The sequence below is a fragment of the Lytechinus variegatus genome, chromosome 3 (genome assembly GCF_018143015.1).
Source record: "Lytechinus variegatus isolate NC3 chromosome 3, Lvar_3.0, whole genome shotgun sequence".
NCBI lineage: Eukaryota > Metazoa > Echinodermata > Echinoidea > Temnopleuroida > Toxopneustidae > Lytechinus > Lytechinus variegatus.
In genome coordinates, this window is record NC_054742.1 from 72,734,206 (window position 1) to 72,756,082 (window position 21,877).

A 21,877-nucleotide genomic window follows, 5' to 3' on the forward strand; every position below is an offset into this window, starting at 1 on the left:
CAGTTTTCCATGCGAAAATCCATCAATTTCCAAGGAGTCTCCCTAAAATGAGAGACTTTAACAGCAGCCCTGATACATATACACCGTTACGCTTCAGCTCGCATACTGTTAGCGGCTGCAGGAGCTGCCGTGAATAAATTTATCATGATGTCGTTCAATTCATTTACATGTACATAGAGCGGACTAATGGACATCTGTTTGCACAAACATGTGACCTTAGCACAATCCAAACCCTTGAAATATTTTATTCATTTGATTGGAAGCACACAAAAATACAAATTTCAAATAGAATATACATAAGATTATTATGAAATATTTTAATTTTTTTTTCTAAATCTATACAGATCCTGAACTGGCAGTGATAAGCAAATTATTTAATTCTGATGTTGTTAAAAGGCCTTTAGCAAGTTTGGGAACCTGAAATATGCAGGCATAAAAGTTTCAAGGAGATTATACTAAGAAAAAATTCAAAATTGAAAGAAAAAAAATTATCATCCCAGGGTTGCATTTTATTTTTACTTTTTAAAAGTGTACAGGGCATGCTTGTCATGTCAATTAGCTCAGCCATTGGTAATTTTTAACAGGTCTTCTGCAAAATGTTTCATTTTGGTGGTCATTTTATCAGTTTTTGTTCAATTTTTACAACTGGCATTAATAAGTCAGTCCTCTTCACATTACTGCTCTATTTTGTAGTAGATATATATTTTACGTTCAAGCTTCTGTTCTGTACCATATCTTACATGGGTACAGTATATACATAAATGAAAGTTCATCATAACTCTAAATGTATCGTGTGAGTAAATAAAAACTTGACACTTCACAAATCCCCAATTTAAGGAGAATATATGACATGACCACATAATCAATATATATGGCCGGAAAAAGTATCTCTTCCCAAATAATTTGGTACCATATTTATGGGGTATGTTTTCACGCTTGGATGATCAATGGGTATTCTTTGCAGTGATGGAAATTTTGATTTGTGCCAAAGTAAGGCATGACTGTAATTAATGAGTCCAGATGTCAATATCATAATTTGACAAAGGTTGCAAAACACCTTTTAAAAAATCAACATTAGAATGTTTTAATACTTTTTAGCATCAATTCAATATTAGAATGGTAATACTTTTTGGTATCTTTTCTGAAATGAATTTCATTGAAAAGAGATTTGCAAATATGTTTACTAACTCATGCTCATGTAGGATCATCATGATATCTTTGGCATCTGGATTCATTCAATGCAGTGAAAAATACCTCCTGATAATCCAAACGTGAAGACATACCACATAAATATGGTATCAAATTACTTGGGAGAAGATACTCTTCCAGGTCATATATAATAATTATGTGTTCATGACATGTTTTCCCCTTAAACTGGGGATTTATGAGATGTCATTTTTTTTCATACTCACAGTATAATGGCTGTATTAAGGCTATATATATATATCAAACAAATAAAAGTTTGTTATGTCCAGATACTATGTCACATTTAAAAAAATTCATCAATGATACAACAATATGTAAAACGAAATTAAAAAAAAGGTGTATGTCAATACCACTACAAATAAAATATCCCTGAGGAATCAGCAGTTACAGGGAGAGTAATACATCTAACTTGCCCATATATCTAAAAAAAAAAGAATACTTCTGAATATTTATAACAATGTTTTATTTTTCATAGGTTAAAAATATATGTCCCTCTTCTGAGCGAAAGAACACATGCTTTGTTAGTATGTATCCTAAGAAAACTGAACATAAAGCAGTTCTACAAAGAAAGAAAATGAATATATTACAAAAACAATTGGAAGAAAAAAAAGAGTAACTGTCATTCCTAGCATCACATTTACTTGATATTTTCTTATTTCTTCGTGTAATTTCATCGCAATATGTATACTACCCGTCTAAATATTTCACTGAAAAAAGGGAGTTCAATAACATATTGACCAATTCCCACATTGAAACATATCAAATAAAAATATTTCCATGTTTGGCAGTTGATTATTACACCCTCCTGGGATAAATTGTGAATATTTGCTTTGCATATATACGCCTATATCTTGTTTTGTTGGGCAAGCACTTAGCAGGCTAAGAACAATTTTGCATGTTGAAAACAGTGACACTAGTCTAAACAGGAGAGGGCACTCGTCATACAGCTATTTCACTGTAATTAACCAGTTAGCAGGCTAAGAACACTTTTGTATAGCAAACATTTACACTAAAGAATAATAGAAGAAGCTCTCCATAAAGCTACATTTATAAAGTTTACACTGTACTTTCGAGTTAGCAAGCAAAGAATACTTATGTATAATGAAAACATTTACACTAAAGAGTAGTAAAGAGTCCGTCATACATGTAAAGTTTTCAAAATTTGATAGTAGATACATGTACAATGATAAATTCTCAATCATACAGTACAATGTGGAAGAGCTGTGGTGTAGTGGTTCTGAGTCTTTCTTTGTAAGCAGAGGGTCATGTGTTTGAATCCCATCATGGTCAAGCGTCCTTTGGCAAGGTATTAATCCAAATTTGCCACCCTCGACCCAGGTGCTAAATGGGTACTCGGTAGGATGCAAAAGTTATTGTATGTACGAATTTGCCAGTACCATTATGAGGCTGCGACTAAATGAAGGGAATAATCCCCAGGGAGTGGAAATTGTGCAGTTTTTCATGTGGGATTGAAATGAATCCAATGACCGGGGCAATAATATGCTGTAAAATGCTTTGAGCCATTCTGGAAAAGCAATATTTTAAAACTAGCTATCATTATTATCATTACTATGGGTTGCTGTATTCAAGCCTTTCAAAATGTAATTTGAACTTCTGAACAGTTTTAAAAAGCTTTGTCAATCCTAATAAAGTTACATATGTTTACAACTCTATATAAATACATGCCATAGGTCCTATGTGCTTGCATCCAAATTTCAGATTGTACAATTTGTATAAAAAACTGTGTGCTTCTCGACGGCGGTTCCGGCAAGAACATTAATTTATTGCACTCTCACAACTTCTTTTGACAAGATTATGTAAAGTTTCAAAACCCAAGTACTAGAGGAATTCAATATTTCAGAATGCCCAAAATAGCAACGATATGAATTCAGCTGCAAGGTCAATTATTAATGATCATCCATTATTCAAATCAGTGGCCCGTTGCAGAAAGAGTTGCAATCAATTGCAACTCTAAAAATCATGCGCAACTTCAACCAATCAACAGCGTGCATCTGGGACTTGCGATTGATTTTTTGACTTGCGTTTATATGCAACTCTTTCTGCAACAGACCCCTGGTCATAGAAATCTTGTGTCACACACTCCTAATCCACTTACTTGTGTGATATTCCAATTTCTATAGATGATAATGAAGTAGCTTTCCATACAGTGTACGACAGTTTTCATGTTTCTTGATATGAACAATTAAGGGAGAGAGATTGTGACATCAGTGACTACCTCATTTGCATAGTGCCTGTGTTATGTACATCACTGTTTTATGAAACTATGTGTACATGCATGCGCAATTTTTAAAAATGCTTCAACTGAACTTCAAATTGATTTATTACTTAGGTGGATTTGTCATTTAAAACTGACAATTGTTCTCTAAGTGGACTCTGTGACTTTCTGTCAGCATTTTTTCTTAAATATGAAAAAAATAGACACTTTATGAATCTATAGGACATGTGACGTCCCCTGGAGCTCCTCTTGGTGCTATCACCTGAAAACCAATTTAGCATGTAAAAACATCTGACCTTTGAAATATTATGTGTCTTCTTGGATTTGAAACTTGACCTCTAGCTAATTATGTTCTACCTTTACTCAAGCAATTATGGAAATCTAATTTTACTCGGGTTATGCCATGGAAACCTAATTTATACATATATAATGATCTCTGACCTTTGATCTTTTACCAACACTCTTGGATTTTTAAACTGCGTGACGTGACGTGTTCTACCGAACTTAGATAAAAATAATGAAAACCTGTCCAGTTAATAGAAATATACTTGCTCAAATTATTGCATGAAAACCAACTCCCATACGTAATGAGCTGTGGACTATGACCCAGCAGTGTTAGAATTCCAGCCGAGTATATTTCATAATAAACAATTTACCTTCACCCCAATATGAAAAACAATAATATACTTTCCTAGTGATTATTGACAAAAATATTTATGTTAACAGAATATGGATCACATGAAGATTCCATATATTCTTCTTACATATCATAAAAAGAACTTTTAAAAGCTAACAATCTTTTCATCTTTCCAACAAAAAATACCTTTAAGCATTCTTTATTTGCAAAATTGATTATTTTTTTTAAAACATCTTTTCCCCTTGATCACATCCTTGAAAGTGATTGGGAAGGGTGAAACAAGTTGTACACTGGTATTACATTTCAAGATCAAGCAGGCATTATTGCAGATTCTTTTCATACAGTTCATTTTCTATCCATAATTTCAACTCTGTGAAGATTTGGGATTGAAAAAAAAACAAGACTAATATGATATCTGTACATTGAACAGTGACTCAACACTTATTTGGTAAGGATCTATTTGGTCCCTTTCCGAATAATTTTTCAAAAGTATAAATCATCAAACTATCCAACTTGTAACACTTTTTTTGCATCCACCCAGAGTGTTTTTTTTTCTATGATCAAGTTCCCATGCTGATAGTAAATTCAGTACCAAGTAGTTTTGGTCTCAATATCTCACTTTCATATAATAAAAATAATTCAATTCTTAAATCAAATTGAGATAAAGCATGCTGAATCCAAGCCCGATGACGTACTGGGCGGTGTTGTGATATTATTACTGTTGCAAAATAATGCAAAACATTTTCATTCTTATTTTTGTATAACTGGGTGAAAAGATTGAATCAATAAAATTTTGACTTTCCAAACAATAATAAAATGGGGCTTCAATCTCTTTAATATGCCCCTGCCATCTCTCCCTCTTAAAGAATTTTTATTTGAAATTTCCTAATAAGGTCTCGATCTTTTTTTTTAAATCGATGAATCAAGGCCGATGATTCAATCTCTCTCACATGCCTTTCCCAATAAGGTCTCAATCTGTTTTTTGGTATCGAAGATCCAAGGCCAATGATTCAATCTCTCTCACGGGCCCCTGCCATTTCCCGCTCTTGAAGAATTTTCATTTTTTAATTTCTTTTATATATATGATCCAATCCGATGATTCAATCTCACGCTCTTGAGGAATTTTTGTTTTAAATTTCTCAATCCGGACTCAATCTGTTTTTGGATATCGTTGATCCAATATCTCTCACACGCCCCTACCATTTCCCGCTCTTGAAGAATTTTTATTTGAAATTTCCCAATAAGGTCTCAATCTTTTTTGGGGGGATATCGATGAATCAAGGCCAATGATTCACTGTCTTTCACATTCCCCTACCATCTCACGCCCTTGAAGAAATTTAGTTTTCAATTTCTCAATCTGGTCTCAGTCTGTTTTTGGATATCGATGATCCATGGCCAATGATTCAATCTCTCTCACATGCCCCTACCATTTCCCGCTCTTGAAGAATTTTTATTTGAAATTCCCCAATAAGGTCTAAACCTTTTTGGGATATCGATGAGCCAAAGCCAATCATTCACTGTTTTTCATGTGTTCATGTGCCCCTACCATCTCACGCCCTTGGAGAAAATTTTGGTTTAGATTTCTCAGTCAAGGTCCCGTAACACAAAGGTTGGCGATTAATTGTAAGCTTGATTTTCACAATTAAGTGTACATTGTATTTGATGCAATCAATCATAAAAAAAGTTCTATGATGATTGCTAAGCTTTGTGTTACCAGGTCCCAGGTCTCAATCTGTTTTTGGATGGTGAGGGGCAGAGACTGAAGATTCCAGGGGTTTTCCATGTTCTGGCCATCTCTCGCTCTTGCTCACCGGGGGTTCGGTCACTATCGATGCATCTTCGGCTGAACTGTACGAGGAGAAACAGATAAAATTCATGACAATAGGATACCCACATCACAATTCATTTAAAGTAAACCAGAAAATGAAACTATGTGTGTTTTTTATTACAGAATAATGAGACTTTTCAATACCCAAATTAAGGCCTGGGTCATGTCAGAACTTTCTTGTTGATGAATCATAGGGTGTTGTGCTGGTCAGAATCCGCTATTCTGATAGAAGGTTCACACAAAATAATTTAAAAATCTCTGAAGCGCTTAGAAACGTCGTTCCGATGGATTAAGCGCTATATATTATTATTATTATTAAAAAATCAAGGATTTTTATGCTCCCAAAAAATAAAATGCTGTACATACATATATCTTTTAAATATACCACAAAATTGAATTTCAAACCGTAATAAAAAAATCAGAAGCAGGATTAGCATGTCATACCTCCTAACTTACCTATCCAAAAATCACCATCCTGTATGTCTCTTGCAAGGATGCTAGATATCATGCATTATTTATCAGCACAGAGGGCACTTTTGTAAACTTTGAATTCATGTCACTATGGACTCACTCTGTGTACAAAGAGAAATCTCTTCAGACGCAAAGATAAGTGACTGCACAGAAATCGCTTGCACTTGCCGCACTGCGGCGAAAAAAAGTGTGCATCAAATATCGGCGACCATCGTTCACTAAAGGCGACATTGATGAATCCGGGCAAAAAAGTTAGAAATACGACATGCCAATCACACTTCCATATTTTTATTTCCTTCATATAAGGTGTTCACAGTATGATATCACCTTGACACTGTTAGATTTGAAATATGTGAATTACATTTTCACATAGTCAACTTTATGAACATGATGTGAACATTCACACTGGGAGGTCTTCCCTGTTATTATGTGAGTATTTTAAAGGCCACCTCACACCTTAATGGTCTATGAATGGTCTGCTTGAGTGAGGGAAGAGGGAATCACAAAAGAAGTTGTAAGCCTCGACACTGCACACCTGGTGATCCGGCTACCCTTTTGTCTGCGACTCCTGCATGCGCTTTTAGCCAAAGCAACTGCAAAAACGATGATTACTACTGTGTATGCGCGTTGCATATCTTGTACGCATCGCGACTCTGCTGATTGGCTGGATGTTGAAATGAGCTTGCGTTCCAGTTGTAAGGATTGGACAAGTCAAATCCTTGCGATCTGTCTCTGACCGGTCAGCGACTCTCATTCTGACACGAGTTGTGACGTCACATTCCCCTTCACTCAGTTGCTGGCCAGTCGTAGACCAGTCGGGTCATAAGGTGTGCAGTGGCCTTAACAAAGTGAATCACATTTCCAGATAGTTAACCTGTGAACATTCATACTGTAGTGGTCTGCCCTGTCGAATGTGAGTATTTCAACCGTGTGAATCGCACCTTCACAAAGTCTACTCGATGGCTCACTCACCAATACATATACTGAAGAGCTTGGAGGCTGTACGTACAGACAACAGTAACGTTAGATCTAACATTCGACGGAAACCTGATTTTCCGATCGTTTTTTTTTCACCCCCCCCCCCCGGAGTGTTTCTTAAAGCTATTTGTGAAGTTACGCAAGAGTTCATCCACAACTTTATTCAAGAGTTTACACACAAAATTGTGCATGACTGAAACACGTTCTGTGGTGCTAATTATCTAGGGAGTAGGGATATACTCTAGGCCTATCATTTATCACAAGAAAAGATCAGCAGTTGTGCATGAAGTCATTTGCAACTTACGAACAGCTTTATGAACACCCACCTTGGCATACCAAAGAGTAACTTACTTCTGTCTGCTAGATTCTCTTGATATGGAGCCACTCCTGTTCAGCTTGTCCTGTCCGGCAAGCACTGTCATGATCTCACGTCCATAGGTCTTCCAGGCCAGGATGATGCACAACCAGAGGATCACCAAACAGCAGACCAACCAAAAGCACAACCTCACCTCCAGAACTTCCGAAGCATACAGATCCTCTACAGCCATCCCGAGTCCTACCAACAAGTCTGTGATTGTCTTTTCATCAGAGCCTACGGGAATTACACTCTCCTGGCTCTCCAGGACAGGCGAAGAAACGGGTGTCGGGCCATTTTCTGTAATGGGATCACGACCATCTGTATCCATGCCAACCCATTGTTGAAATCACCGTGTCCAAATGACGATCCTGTTGAAAGACAAAAGATATCATCAGGTCTTTAAGAGAATTATTAGCATCATGGTTGTTGGAAATTGAAATAAAGGAAAGCAGGTGATGGTACAGAGAGTGCCTATCAAGGAGACAGTTAACCTTTCCAACCAAAAAACAATGAACTTTAGAAGTTTAGGGCCCGTATTCTGAAGTCAGGTTCAACTTAAACTAAGTCTAAGTCTAAGGTTCAAAGTTGTGGTTTAAGTATGGACAGCCAATTGTTACATAAATCACACATTCGGTAATACGATACCTTTTTCAAGTGACCAAAATATTTCACTTTCGAAGCTGATGTCGTAAAAATGAAAAACAATTTCGGCAAAATTATATTTTGTAGGTATTTGTGTATTTATGGTGAAAATTTTGTGAATTTTATTAGAATAATGTGTTTGATATGATCAAAGTCATGAAAAGTGTTCGGTAATACGATCCACTACCATACGGCGGTACCGGATTGCAGCGAGTCGCCAAAATCATTTTTCCCAGTGTCCAGGATCAGGACGGGCCGAGGAGCGGATCCCCGACCCCTTCACCCGCCGACCCCAGGCGGGTGTGCGACCGGCGGGCTACCGAACAACATTAGGCCTAATGACAATGTAAATTGTAATGGCACACAAAATGCGACCCAGGCCAGGCTAACCAAACGAATGGAAAAATTCAAAGTAAGTTATTCTTTAAGATTTTCTAGTACATTAATAGACTGTACCGGTATACTTACTTGACTGACTTGCCCTTCAGTCCTTGATAATTAGTTAATTGTTGGCCAAACGTTGACTTCGTCGAATACGACAATTTTCTTTCCGCAAACCCAGCAGGATGATGTCTTTAAGGCAACAAACAAAAAATAAAAAGTAGGGCCTATAATGACATTCGATGATGGCCTCTGAGTAGTTCCGGTTTATAATTGAGCAATTAAGGTGCCACACGGAAAAGGTGGGGAAAAGGAGAAATGTTCATATAGGCCTAGTGCTCCTAAGCCATTTTTATGCTGAATATGAATATATGAGATAGCCAGGCTGTATCAAGATAATTAATATTTGAGGTTGTTGTTTTTTCCGGGCTTTTTTCAAAATCCCCGCAAAATTTTCAGAACATTTGAATTTTCGAACATAGATTTTGACAATAACATTCATTTGCCACAAAATCAGTGTCATATGAAAGACAAATAAATTTCCTACAATTTGGTGTTTTTTGGGGTTTTTTTTTTCATAAATCACTTTTTATTGAAAAAAGGGGAAACAAGGGTCGTGTGGTCCAGTGGTTAGGACTCATAATGAGGTTGTGAGTTCGAATCCCAACTCTGCCATTGTCTCCACTTTGATAAAAAGGCCCGAGAGTGATATCTGTCGTCTATAACGTCAGCCACTATGACTGATTAGGCATAAAACGTTTGAACAGGTAATTGGTTATATACCAGCTTGGCGTTTACCAGCAATTGCTGTCCTGCCGAGTTCCTACGGGAGTTACCACAAACAGAAACAAAAACAATTACAATACGCCCATGTTATCCGTTCTAAACGAACAGTATACAGGGCACATAAACAAACATAAAGTATATGAGATAATATGCTCATGGATTATAACGAGTCAATTCAATTCATAACAAAATTCATAGTTAAGTAATGAGAAGAGGCATTGGCGGCGGAAGCTAAACATTTTAGGAGGGGACAACCAAATTTTTTTTGACAAGCAAAAAAAATCAACCCAAAATTTTTTTGGGGGACGTAGGAAAATAAATTGACAACCAAAAAAAAAAAAAAAAAGGTCATCAACAACAAATTTAGGGGGACCGTCCCCCCTCCTCAAATTTAGGGGGGACACGTCCCCCCCCTTCCGCCGCCTATGAGAAGGGGGCGCGTGGCGTGCGCCTGTAATCCAAGCTACTTGGGGAAGGTACAAATTCATGCAGAGATTTCGAGGTTCGAGCTGGTCACTTATCGGATGGTCAGTCCAAGACGTAGACGTAAATAATCATTATCTGATTGATACACGTCTGACAAAACTCGAATACACACACGGGGAGGAGTGGATATGAGGCTAACGCGTGGTTCTGATCTCTGATTTTTTTTACATGAATTCATATAATTGTACTAACATATTGGTATGACAAAAATATATAAATTACGCAAATACAAGTACATGAAAAAAGCAAGAATGGTTGGAATTGAGTATTCATATTAATTCATATCTTAAAGAAGAAACTTGGGGGCAAATGGAAGCTTGAAAAGAGACCCGGGGGGCACTTCCATTTACGAGTGGATACCATGCGCGACCATGGGGTCTCGAAAAGCACCCTAAACACGTAATTTCCATATTCTGAAAATGCACCCCTTAACAAGTATTGGCGTGTGAAACCTTACCCTTTACAAGTATTGGAAACAAAACGATACTCTTGGCAAATATTCCCTGAAATGGACCCCTAAACAAGTACAGGAATGTTTTATTGTTAGGGGTCCTTCGGTCGTCGGCTTTACCTTATTTGGTTTAGTATGAACCCACCTTCTACACTTCGCGCAAATACTCCTCTAAACATGCTAAACACGTAGTGTTGGGGCAAAAAGGACATCCTTTATAAAACATTTTAATTTTGTTTTATCATCCCCGCAAATTCGACCCTATACACGTAATTTTTCTAGCGCCAATTGATACCCTTTTTTTCATTATTTTTGTGTTTTGACACCCTTATCACGTTACGTACGTAACGTGCCCTATCGCGAAAAGGACATCCTTTTTACGTGTTTTTTTTTTGGTCGCGCATGGTATCCACTCGTCAATGTAAGTGGCCCCGCGGGAAAAGAGATCACGATTAGGAGAATGAGGAGCATTGACTGATGTGAAGAATTGGCATCGAACATAAGAAGAGGGAACAGGTTGAGGGGAATAAAGATAATTAAAGAAGAGAGAGACAAAGGGGGAGAGAGTGGGGAGAGGGCGACGAGAAGAGACAATTTAGAAATCAGTCCTTATGCCATAATAGCCTTAACAGCGTAAGAATGCCAGGAATACTATTATTTCTAAAAGTCTATAACTATCATATTGAGGAAGTAAGAATGAGCATTATTGAATTACTGAAGGATAGATCATTTGACTAAGATTTTAAGTATAAATCTGCATATTTTGTTTCAATTTTTTTTTGGAAAATTCACCATTTTGAATCAACCATTGAGGCAAAAGAGTGTTTCTACCACAGCCGATTTTATTTTCTTACAATGACTTGCAGAGGAAAGGTGCTTTGTTCCATTAACGCTGGCACTTGTAAGCTTAACCCTCTGGGCGTCTGTCAAAGTCACCCAAAAAATTCACAATTGTTGAGCCCCACATGCATTTCTGCTGTATAGAACGCCCAATTTCATTTTCTTGAAACCAATTGGAGAGGAAAGAGTAGATTTTCCTCTAAATGAATATCGAAGCCCACCCCCTTCAGGGGTCTGTAGCAGTAAGTTATACCGCACCTTTTTTCCGAATTTTGCCAATTCAATTATATAAAGTCGCAATTTTGGAGCCCCCATTGAGGCACAAAAGGTGTTTCTAGAGCCAGTTCTTTATAGTAGCTGATAGAGCAGAGTCTATTCTCTCTAAGTGGTTTCAACACAGTAAAAGTGGCAGAACTATAATATCAGAGACGCCTTTTTGAAAATTAATCATCATGCATGTGGATGAAATTCTAACTCTGTATCAGATCATGAGTTGGAATTTCATCCACATCAGGGGCCGTGGAACCAGGGGGGGGGCTTCAGCCCCTCCACTTTTTTCCAAAACCGTGTACAAAAACATGATTGTGATTTTTAGCATGGTCAGCCCCCCACTTTGAAAACCGTTCCGCGGCCCCTGCACATGATAATAATAATATATCAATAAAATTTTCTTTATTATTTCAAGGTAATTGATTCATTTTTCCTAGAATTATGTAAAATCATGTCTTCCAAAATTTTCAATTCGGGGGAGAGGTAGGCCATTTCCAAAATTCCAAAGTATTTAGGGTATTACTTTTTTTCCAAAGCTTTTTAACTAGCCAAACGTGAGTGGGCATTTTTTTCCGTGGTCATATATTCTGGCGACAACTTCCTGCGTAAATAAATCCCTATAGCTCGAAAAACTTGTTTAGAGGGTTGTTTAACATTTTTTTCTGTTTGGAAATAATTTGGTCACCCATGTGTGCAACAATAGTTTGACTGCCCCCCCCCCTATTGCCACAAATTTATGATTTTATGTAATAACATAAAAAAGAAAGTGGGGATGTGACATCGTGTGTGTATTTGAGTTTTGTCAGACGTGTATCAATCAGATATGATTATTTACGTCTGGGACCGACCTTTAACGTCACCATCCGAAAGACGTGACCAGGGCTCATCAGCCCACCTAATGAATATTCATGATGATGTGCATAACTTTAAAATTAACTAATTCGTCTTGTCTTGTCTTTCCGTTGTTGCCCACAATCAAAGTGTTGATTATTATGGCAAACTTCGTTATGTGTTATCCGATTATGATGAAATTTTCAGAATTTTTGCTCTGTGAAATTTACTCTAGATTTTCAGCCTGGACCATCCCTTTGCTACTCAATACACACCGCAATAATTACCGGTATATTACCAAGAACCAAAACAATTACTTTTCCTCTCTAAACACTACGTTTCTTTATCAAAAAATTCAATTACAGGTCAATTTGATATCTGAAAACGGGTGAAAACGTACGGTGATGTTAATATCTGAGATGTGATTTGAAATCGATGTGATGTGCCTCGAGTTCCTCGGATGGCCTTTTCACCTCTTTTTTTCAGTATATAATGCATAGTGGGTACCGTATGTGGAGGGGACTCCGAGGACCCTCCTTTTTTACAATAAGCCCACTGCAAGGCCCCCGTTTTTTGTCTCGGCACACCCCTACGGCCCTATCACTTTTTTGGTCGAGTGCCCCCCCCCCCCGGGTTGCATGCACGATGCGATGCACAGTTTTAGCTTTTTGCGTACCGGTACATATGCATATGCGCTATGCGTACCGTATTGTACTGTAGTAGTAGCGGTGCGCGTGCGCGTGCATGTCGTCGCCAATATCGAGCAATTACAAGCGATATATAAGCGAACTGTACTAATGGAGAGGAATTGATTATCGCCTGAAATTTGTCGATTGACGGATATTGAATACAATCTAATTTATTTGAAAATGCCGCTTTGTGCTGCACACAGATGTAAAAATCGAGCAGGAAAATCTACAAAGAAAACTTTTCATAGGTAAGCATGTTGAATGGGTATACCGGTAGGCCTAGCCTAGGGCCTAGTCTGACTTTTATTGACTAACCAGGCATCCAAGGGGCAGGGAGCTCCGGCCCGGGAAGCTTCCCGGGCCGTATCCCATGCCTGTTCGCTAACCGTTTCACGTAGCCCTCTTTACCAAGATCCGAACCCGTTATAACTTCTTTCTTGACTTAATGACGTGGTGGCATCACGTGAGTAGACTATGACATCTCTACATCTCTTAAATCTCTCTTTTTTCTACATAAAATGCATGGCTACCGTTCCAACCTGTTGCTGAATACCTGACTGGGAATTGTTCTATTTGATCTTAGAATCTCCATAACAGTGGAGGGATCACCTAAGAGAGAGAGAGAGAGACATGCAAAAGTGCCAAGAAATTTTAACATTATAATCTTACATAAACAATCATAGAGGTTGACGTACGGTACATGATCACAAAACAAGTGGGATAATGCATTCAATGATAATTGTAAAACGCCACAAAAACCATTCACTTTGAAATAGTAAAATGATTTAATCGATAAAGTCAAAGATTCTACCACGTCAGGCCATCCATAACTGAACTCGCATTTGTTGTTTTCAGACCCCTATCTATTAACAGTTGGATAAATTTGATCTCTAATTTATGCACATAATTTGTCAAATATCGTATGTTTCGGTATCAATGATTAAAAATGTTTTGTTATAAACCATATATTTTGATGACGTTTGGAATCGTAAAAGACCGTATAATTATCAAAATTTTACAAAGAAAACCGTTATGGTTTACTTTCATAAACTATGAGAATTGGATATCCCGGGGGTACCCATCTCAACGTCCACAAGTGATTTTTTAGTCATGAAATGAATTATTCATAATTTAATTTTCTCTGCAATTGAACTCCAGTCTTCATGGTCTAAGTTACCTCGAGCGAAGTTCGTGCAGGCTCCACTCCACTTTACTCCACCCACCCGAACTTCGAGACGGTGAACTCGATCGGACATTCCGAGTAACAAAGGTGGTGTGAAAATCATGTTTATTGTAAAAATTAAAGAAAAAAATATAACAAGAAAGATAAACAACTTAATATCTTACTCTTCACCCTATTTCACTCCGTGTCCATCCTCCGGCTATCCTCAAAATTGGTGATTTTGGGCCAGTACATTGTATCTTTTTCCTCACACGTATTATTCATGGCCGATTTAAAAACATCGCATGTGATCGGTTTGACCTGCGGCCGATCGCATGCTAGTGCTGGAGCCCCCTGGGTTATTGTAATCTGTGTGCAAGCATATATATGATCTTGCTCTAGCAAGATAATTGTGACCTCAAAAACAATCACTGCATGTGATGGAGAATGATGGAAATAGAAAAAAAACAAAGTGAAAATAGGATACAAAAGAAACAAAAAATAAAAGAAACACAAGAAATAAAATGAAAAGAATAACTTAATTGTAGAAATGAAATAACAGAAGAGAAAAAGAAATGCAGAAGAAAAAAACTAAGAATCTAGAATTTTTTTTAAATTCATTTAGTTATGCATGTACATGTACCTTTCGAACTCAACTTGTAAGTCTTAACTAGCAGTAATGTAATTGCTAGATTTTGGTGTACTAGTACTTGTAAGAATGTGGTTATAATTCTGAATGTTTTGTTAAGATTTTCAAATTTGATTCTTTTTTTTTTTTGGGGGGGGGAATGCTAGCCCTAAAGTGCTTTTAGGAACAGCGAGGGCAAATTTCAAATAGACATGTTGCCTTCTTGATTGTGTCAGGTAAAACATTTGTGAATATTTTCAATATTTTACCTTTAATTGAAACAGTTCTCTCTTTAAAAAAAAAAACAGATTTCCTGTGCGGCGTCCTGATGTACTGAAGGAATGGCTAAAGAGAATAGGCAGAAGAAAAGATTGGATCCCATCACCGAATGTTGTTCTCTGCTCAGATCACTTCCATGAAAGATGTTTTGATCGTACAGGGCAAATCACAAGATTACGTCATAATGCGATACCCACCATCTTCGCTTTCACTATTTCCGAGGTAATTAAAAAACAGAAAGAAAAGAAAGGAGTTTTACATGTACCTGTATGACTGCTGTGCATATTTTGTTGCTGTATTCTCCTCATATAGTCAATAATTCTTGTTTTCCATGTAAAAAGCCTTTAAAATTGAAAGAAAACTACCATAATCGGGGGGGGGGGGACACTCAAATTATATTTTGATAGGGGTGTGCCTCACAAAACCCTGAAATGGGGGTCTAAGGAACTTACAATGTACTACATGGGTAAAATACGGGGTCTTGGGAACCGAAAATATACCGGGCGATGTGAAAAACGGTCTATGTAACGGGATTGCGGGAAAGTTGGTACGGTGCACTAGCCTTGCATTGAGCTGGTAGCGGCTACTTATGTTCAGAGTTGTGAAGCCATGTGTGCAGCTCTGACATCCAGTACTCGCGTTGGACGAGTTCGGCAGGGCTGGGGAACTGAGTTGTTTCATAAAGGGGGTCTTGCGAGTGGGGTTGGGTGGCTTCTGAATGAATATTTTGTCATTCAGAGTATGATAAGCATGATAAGGTCAAAGGTCATTTTCAGGTCAAGGTTTAAGTTTACATGCAAGACTCTTATGACACCTAACTCCGTAACCCTAGGTTAAAGGATGAAATCACTATTTTTTAATAGTGCAAAAATTATTCGCTAATCCAAATCATGAACTTTTGGTCTGCCAATTTCTTTTTTTTTGTTAACTTCCCAATTTTGGGGATGTGCTTTATTTTCCGGAAAATACGGTACTGTAATTTTATTAAGCAACAACCCCTTTTTTTTCATCTTATTTCAGGATGGAGAAGTGACAGATACTCCCAAGTCTGGGACTATCTCATACCTGGCTGAAGCTTCAGAGATCGGTGAGCTTCCCGCAAATCATATGTTCTTACATGGTAACGACGGAGGAGACTTTCAAAGGAACGGAGCCCAAACTCCAATTTCCAGGCCTACAGGGTCCTTGGGTACCACTAGTACTATGCATACCACTTCTTTACCCAGCCGCGCCATACCTACGACTGTCACGTCTACCAGTGACGATGGACCAGACTTAGCAAGCAGCAGACCCCAAACTGCAATTTCCAGGCCTACATGTACATGGTCTGTTGGTACCTCTAGTACTACACATACCGCTATTTTACCCAGCAGCTCCAGTTTTTTTACTGGCACGCCTACCAGTGCTTCTTCGTCATCACAGTCAAAGAACATTAAGGAAAATATATTCACACATGACCACACGTACAGTGTAAGCTTTAACTGCACGAACGTGAAGGAAAAAATGGACGCCATCCACAATCAGCTGACTCTGATGACGAAGAAAATGAAGCAGACACATATGAGCAACAACAGGCTTGCAATCAAAGAGAAGTCTTTGATGTCTGAGATCAAGAAACTGAAATCAGCCCAGGAAGTTAATCTAAAGCGGATTGAACAGCTCACCGATAGCTTACATTTTGGTCTTTGAGATATTGTGTTCGTCCAAACGAAGACTCTAGGGTTCTGTCTTACAAAGAGTTGTGATTGATCCGATTAACGCAGTGGATTAGTCTTCTGACCTTGTTTTCAGAGGGTCGTGGGTTTGAATCCCAGACACGGCATAATTTCCTTCAGCAAGAGATTTATCCACACTGCTGCACTCAACCCAGGTGAGGTGAATGGGTACCCGGTAGGAAGAAATTCCTTGAATGCTTTGAGTGCCTAGGCAGCTCAGCTAAAGCCGGGGTAATAATAATAGCAGGGCCTGCTGGCAGAACAGTTTTTGAAACTGAAGTGGTTGGCTACCCTGGGAAATATATATATATTTTTATAACTATGGATGGTCAGCAACATTTAAAATGCACATTCGCTCAAAATATTTCCTGAATATGATGTATTTTCATTCATTGTTCCCTTGAGAATACTGTGTGATTATCTTTTTTTTTTTACCAAGGAGATTGTGCAAATTTCCTGTAGAAAACATGGTGTGGGTGGATTTCCATACAGTTGAGATTGATTGGATCAATCACAACTCTTTGTAAGACAGGGCCCTGGTGTTTGAGATACATGCTTATGCCATAGGTTCTCGAAAGTGAATATAATGTCCTCAGGAGTCAGCATTCTATTGTATGATGCTACTTCTGTTGAAACTCAAGGAAAATCACATTCACTCGTACATGCCTTAACAAGTTTCAACCAGATTGCAGTCCAAGGAATGCCTAAGTTTGACGTCACTGATGTTTTAAGGGTAATAAGTATCACTGATCGTCTTGCAGGAGTGTCACATGATTAAGGTCATTTAGGGTCAATGATTTTCACATTTTATGATCATATGAATGGTATTTTATGTGAATAATTATTCAATAGTTACCACTGCTGCTGTATTGAATCGCGTAATGCAGGCCAGACTGTGATACACCGTACGGTTCAATATAAACAGCAGTACTGACTTTGAAAAAACTTCTAAGTAATTATACACAATTGCCACCAATATCAATTAAATTCTTTATTTCATTTCTATACAAACATAATACAAAATGATATAAATCAGATACACAGTGTTATTAATAATTATATAATAGTCAGATATCAATTGCTATCAATTGTCAAATGTCCTCAAAGTATCAATTTCCAGTATTGATTTCTTCTTTTGGAATTGGTCAAATTTTTTGTATGTAGTACTAGTACACATTTGTCCTCAATCGCCATAAATAACATCAAATGTTATTTCCATCAGTGGTTCAAATTGTCATTAATAGTCGAAAATATCTTTTGGAAATTCCCACCAATGGTACTCATTGCAATATAGTAGCATTTAGAGGTCCACCCCAACAAAAAGTATATTTGAAATTTGAATAGAAGAAAAATCAAACACCACAAGCATAGTGCTGAAAATTCCATAAAAATTTGATTTCTTAAAGTTTTGACTGTTCAGTTCCACTTAATTTCACAAAAGTAATGTATACATTTTCTTGTCAGTATGAAAATGATAGAACATAAGATATCAGTGCACTCACATTTGTTATACATATTTTATTTTTTGAAATCTGAAATCAATTTTTCTCATTTAATGGGAAACAAAGTTTGACTTCTCCCTGAACATTTGAAATAACCATTATTATTGTGATCTGCATATTACATATACCTCTGTTGCACATTCAACCGTTGTGTGAAAAATATAGGGAAACTCAGAATGAAACTTATTTTGCATAAGATTTTGCTGATATTTTTAGTATTATGCTTGTTTAATTTTTCTCGTTTTGTTACAATAGACTTTTGGGGGTGGACTAACCCTTTAAATTAATTTACTATGTGATTGAAATAATTTAGGAATGCTATAGTACATTATATCCCTAACTGAAAATTTGTTGCTATTTGATTGGCCGAGAGCCTTTCACGTGACTAATCATACATGTAATTTCACCAGAAAAATGAAATTCATTGAGATTAAAATAGTTTGTGATGTCAGAGTAGAATTGTTATTTTACTATTTTTCTCTGCCTGAAAACCATGCAATTACTTGTACAAAACACACAATGGGCTGCCTCCACAGGGCAAGTCTAGTGATCCAATGGCACAGACGCTTTATCAGGCTCCGCTGAACACAGAGCAATCAGCACAGAAAAAAGTGCAATGCTAGTTGAATCATAAACTGTCTGATAACTAAATGTCAATGAAAAATTGCATGTTGCTTATAATTAATCTTGTTTGCTGAAAAATAAAATTAATGATGGCCATCATTCGATCATTGAAAGGTTCAGGCTGATTGATTTTAGTTCAGCAGGGTTATTTCATGATTATGACTGGTAAAGTGGAATTTGAAGATCTCATAGCCGCCGCGCAACACCAAACCACCCTAAGTGATGCTTTGGGGTCGGCGCTGGCAGGTAGCAGCCACGCGCATGTCTACCCAAGAACTGGCTAGTTGGATGATGAACCAATTGCACATAAATTAGAGCTAAGCCGATCGAGATTTAGTCCAGATCATGGAAGTGGGTCAATAAGGAAAAAGTAAATATTTTTTTGTTCAAACTTTGATATGGGATATCAAACAAAATACTGGGCGTTTCTTTTGAAGGTATGGTGGAACTGATTTTCGCTTGGCCTTGCAACGTTTTTATTCCCATCCCCGAGGTTCAGGAATAATAGTAATTGCCAAACCAACCTGAGATTTTCCACTATACTTTCTCAAACCCGGTATATTTGTATACTATATCACAGTGTTTACATAGAGACATCACTAAATAGTCATTTACTGCAGAATAATGAACAAAAAGACCATAAAAAACACTGATATATTGCAGTCAACAATATCGCCATTTATTTTCATCAAGATTGCTTAACCATATTTCAGCATGTCAAATAATTCAAAAGCATCACAGCTTATTAGTACTCAGCATAATATATTTTTTATTGCCATGTGAAATATAAATATGGTATGTAACTATGTATGTATCTATAAAAGTAAATTGTAACTGGAAATGATTAATACACATCATTCTTTGGCTTTTTCCAAGGCTTTTAGAGCAAGTGACTTTACAAAAATAAAATTCCTTAGAGATGAATAAATAAGTGTAACAGATTTATTTGTGCTTATGTATGCTTCAGTGTGCACCATGTACATCAAATATTTGCTACATATACATTAATTCTTACAGTAAGTTGGTTTACATGTGTGCTAAATGAATACTTCAAAAGTTAAAAGTTTTGTAACAGTATTTCATAGACACCCATACATTAAAATCAATATCATTTATCATTTTCAAACGTGTATACATTTTACCTAACATGCTTATAACAAATTGCACATTGAAGTTACTAAGAAAGTATTGTCAAAATAGAGGAAGATAGAGAAAGTGAGAACAGAGAATAAAGGAGAGGAGAGAGAGAGAAAGAGTTAGAAGAGGAAGAGGGATAAGAGAGGGAAAAAATAACACAATATATTTATTTTATTTAAATTTCAATTTATTTGTATTTTGAATTGTAAAAACATGGCCACAAAGGAATGATTTGAAACGGGATAATCCTTCTGTAGATGTTTCACAAGTGTCAATTTTATCTAAACTGGGGAAACTATCTTGATTTTAGATGTTACAAACTCGCCTTGCATCAGTAACCCTATTAATTCCACCCTATTTTTATATGTATCATACAAGTGAAGGAAGGGGGGGAGGGAACATTTCTTCTCTTTGTAGAGGTGTTACAATTCATTATGCAAATGTGGTATATGTATTTATGTAGATTATGAAATCTTACATACAGTGGTGCTAAGAAGTTAGTGAACCCCACCAGAAAATGAACATTTTGAAAATGTTCAAGTTTTACCGCGTTTTAGATAATTATTGTGAAGTCAGGTGATAAATGTAATTACATTCAATAAAGTTTGTTTCTCTGGGCTCACCAGACACTGTAGCGTTGTTTTCTACACTCAACACTCAGCATTCTTGATGATATAGCTTAATCAGGAATAAAATAGACAAATGGCAAATCATTGTAAAGCTTACGAGTCTCCTCTTTCCAATTCATTCATGAGTGAGTAAAAACAATTTGAAGGAAAGATGGAAACAAGTAAATTATTTGGCAAGTGGTATCTAAACTTCCAAAAGAAAATGACAAGTCTGAAGATGTCAACATCTGCTCTTGAAGTTGATACCTCAATCAGAATAGCAGAAATGGGCAAGAAATAACAAACTTCTGTCTCTTTGAAATAATGCTCTGAAGATTGAATACACATGAGCAAGGATTATGATTTATATGACAATGTTGAGCATATTCTGGTAGGTAGTCGCTAGGTTGAGATCAATACCAGACGGGTTCTCATTTCCTCTCCACAACCACAGCTTCATGTACCTATCGATTGAAAAAAAGGTAAATTGGAAAAATATTGTGAACATGTTGAATATTTAAAACATTACATTTATAATTCTTTCTTTTTTTTCATTTACATTTTTTTTTGGGGGGGGAATAAACATGTTCCCTTTTACAAGTATGCAAGAGCAGGGGTTTCCTAGTCTGCTGGGCAAACCCTTCACTAGAGTTAAGGGTCTGAATGTGCAGCCTACTCATGCCTTGTGTACTGAAGGAATTGAAAGAGCAAGTTTTGTATGTGCTAGTCTTTGCGTGGAGACACACTTGATGATCAAAGTTTCAATCAGGGCCTGTGCCTGCAAGAGCAGGGGGTTTCCCTATCAGAAGGGAAAGTACATGTGCAACCCCTGTATATTACGAATGAGCCTCTGTAATACTTTCATGGGTCCATTTAATGTATTAAACAACTGAACAAACCCCCATGTGCACTAAACTGTATCTAATAATTTCAAAGTAGTATTACTGTTATGAGCTAAATTCCAGGCCTATATAGTGGAACCCAATTGAAATATATATGTGCCTTATATGTAAATGCCTTGAGGATAACATCATAATTGCATAATTTAAAAGCTTAGGGCCTATAATTAAGGCTCCCAAATTAATATCATGATATAAATGGTCAGGATACATGAAATTGAGTATTCCTTAGA

General features: G+C 36.9%; 2 protein-coding genes across 2 annotated transcripts; one reads left to right on the top strand and one right to left on the bottom strand.

Moving 5' to 3' along the window:
• Positions 1-3,013: 3,013 nt before the first annotated feature.
• On the bottom strand, positions 3,014-8,934 carry LOC121411887. Its single transcript, XM_041604774.1, has 3 exons — positions 8,825-8,934; positions 7,708-8,082; positions 3,014-5,927 (listed from the first exon to the last, which is right to left on the bottom strand). Exons 2-3 carry the CDS (start codon positions 8,040-8,042, stop codon positions 5,807-5,809), a joined length of 456 nt encoding a protein of 151 aa, XP_041460708.1. The 5' UTR covers positions 8,043-8,082; positions 8,825-8,934; the 3' UTR covers positions 3,014-5,806.
• Positions 8,935-13,187: 4,253 nt separating this feature from the next.
• Positions 13,188-16,975, top strand: LOC121411890 (THAP domain-containing protein 5-like). Its single transcript, XM_041604776.1, has 3 exons — positions 13,188-13,338; positions 15,189-15,381; positions 16,180-16,975. The coding sequence occupies exons 1-3, from the start codon at positions 13,271-13,273 to the stop codon at positions 16,846-16,848; spliced, it is 930 nt and encodes a 309-aa protein (XP_041460710.1). The 5' UTR covers positions 13,188-13,270; the 3' UTR covers positions 16,849-16,975.
• The last annotated feature ends 4,902 nt before the right edge of the window (positions 16,976-21,877 follow it).

Excerpts from the sequence above, each read along its gene's own strand:
- LOC121411890 (XM_041604776.1), top strand. The coding sequence starts at position 13,271 with ATGCCGCTTTGTGCTGCACACAGATGTAAAAATCGAGCAGGAAAATCT. Across the intron at positions 13,339-15,188 it reads ACAAAGAAAACTTTTCATAG|ATTTCCTGTGCGGCGTCCTG; the intron begins GTAAGCATGTTG and ends AAAAAAAAACAG. Across the intron at positions 15,382-16,179 it reads TCGCTTTCACTATTTCCGAG|GATGGAGAAGTGACAGATAC; the intron begins GTAATTAAAAAA and ends ATCTTATTTCAG.
- LOC121411887 (XM_041604774.1), bottom strand. The coding sequence starts at position 8,042 with ATGGATACAGATGGTCGTGATCCCATTACAGAAAATGGCCCGACACCC. Across the intron at positions 5,928-7,707 it reads AGAGAATCTAGCAGACAGAA|TTCAGCCGAAGATGCATCGA; the intron begins GTAAGTTACTCT and ends CTCCTCGTACAG.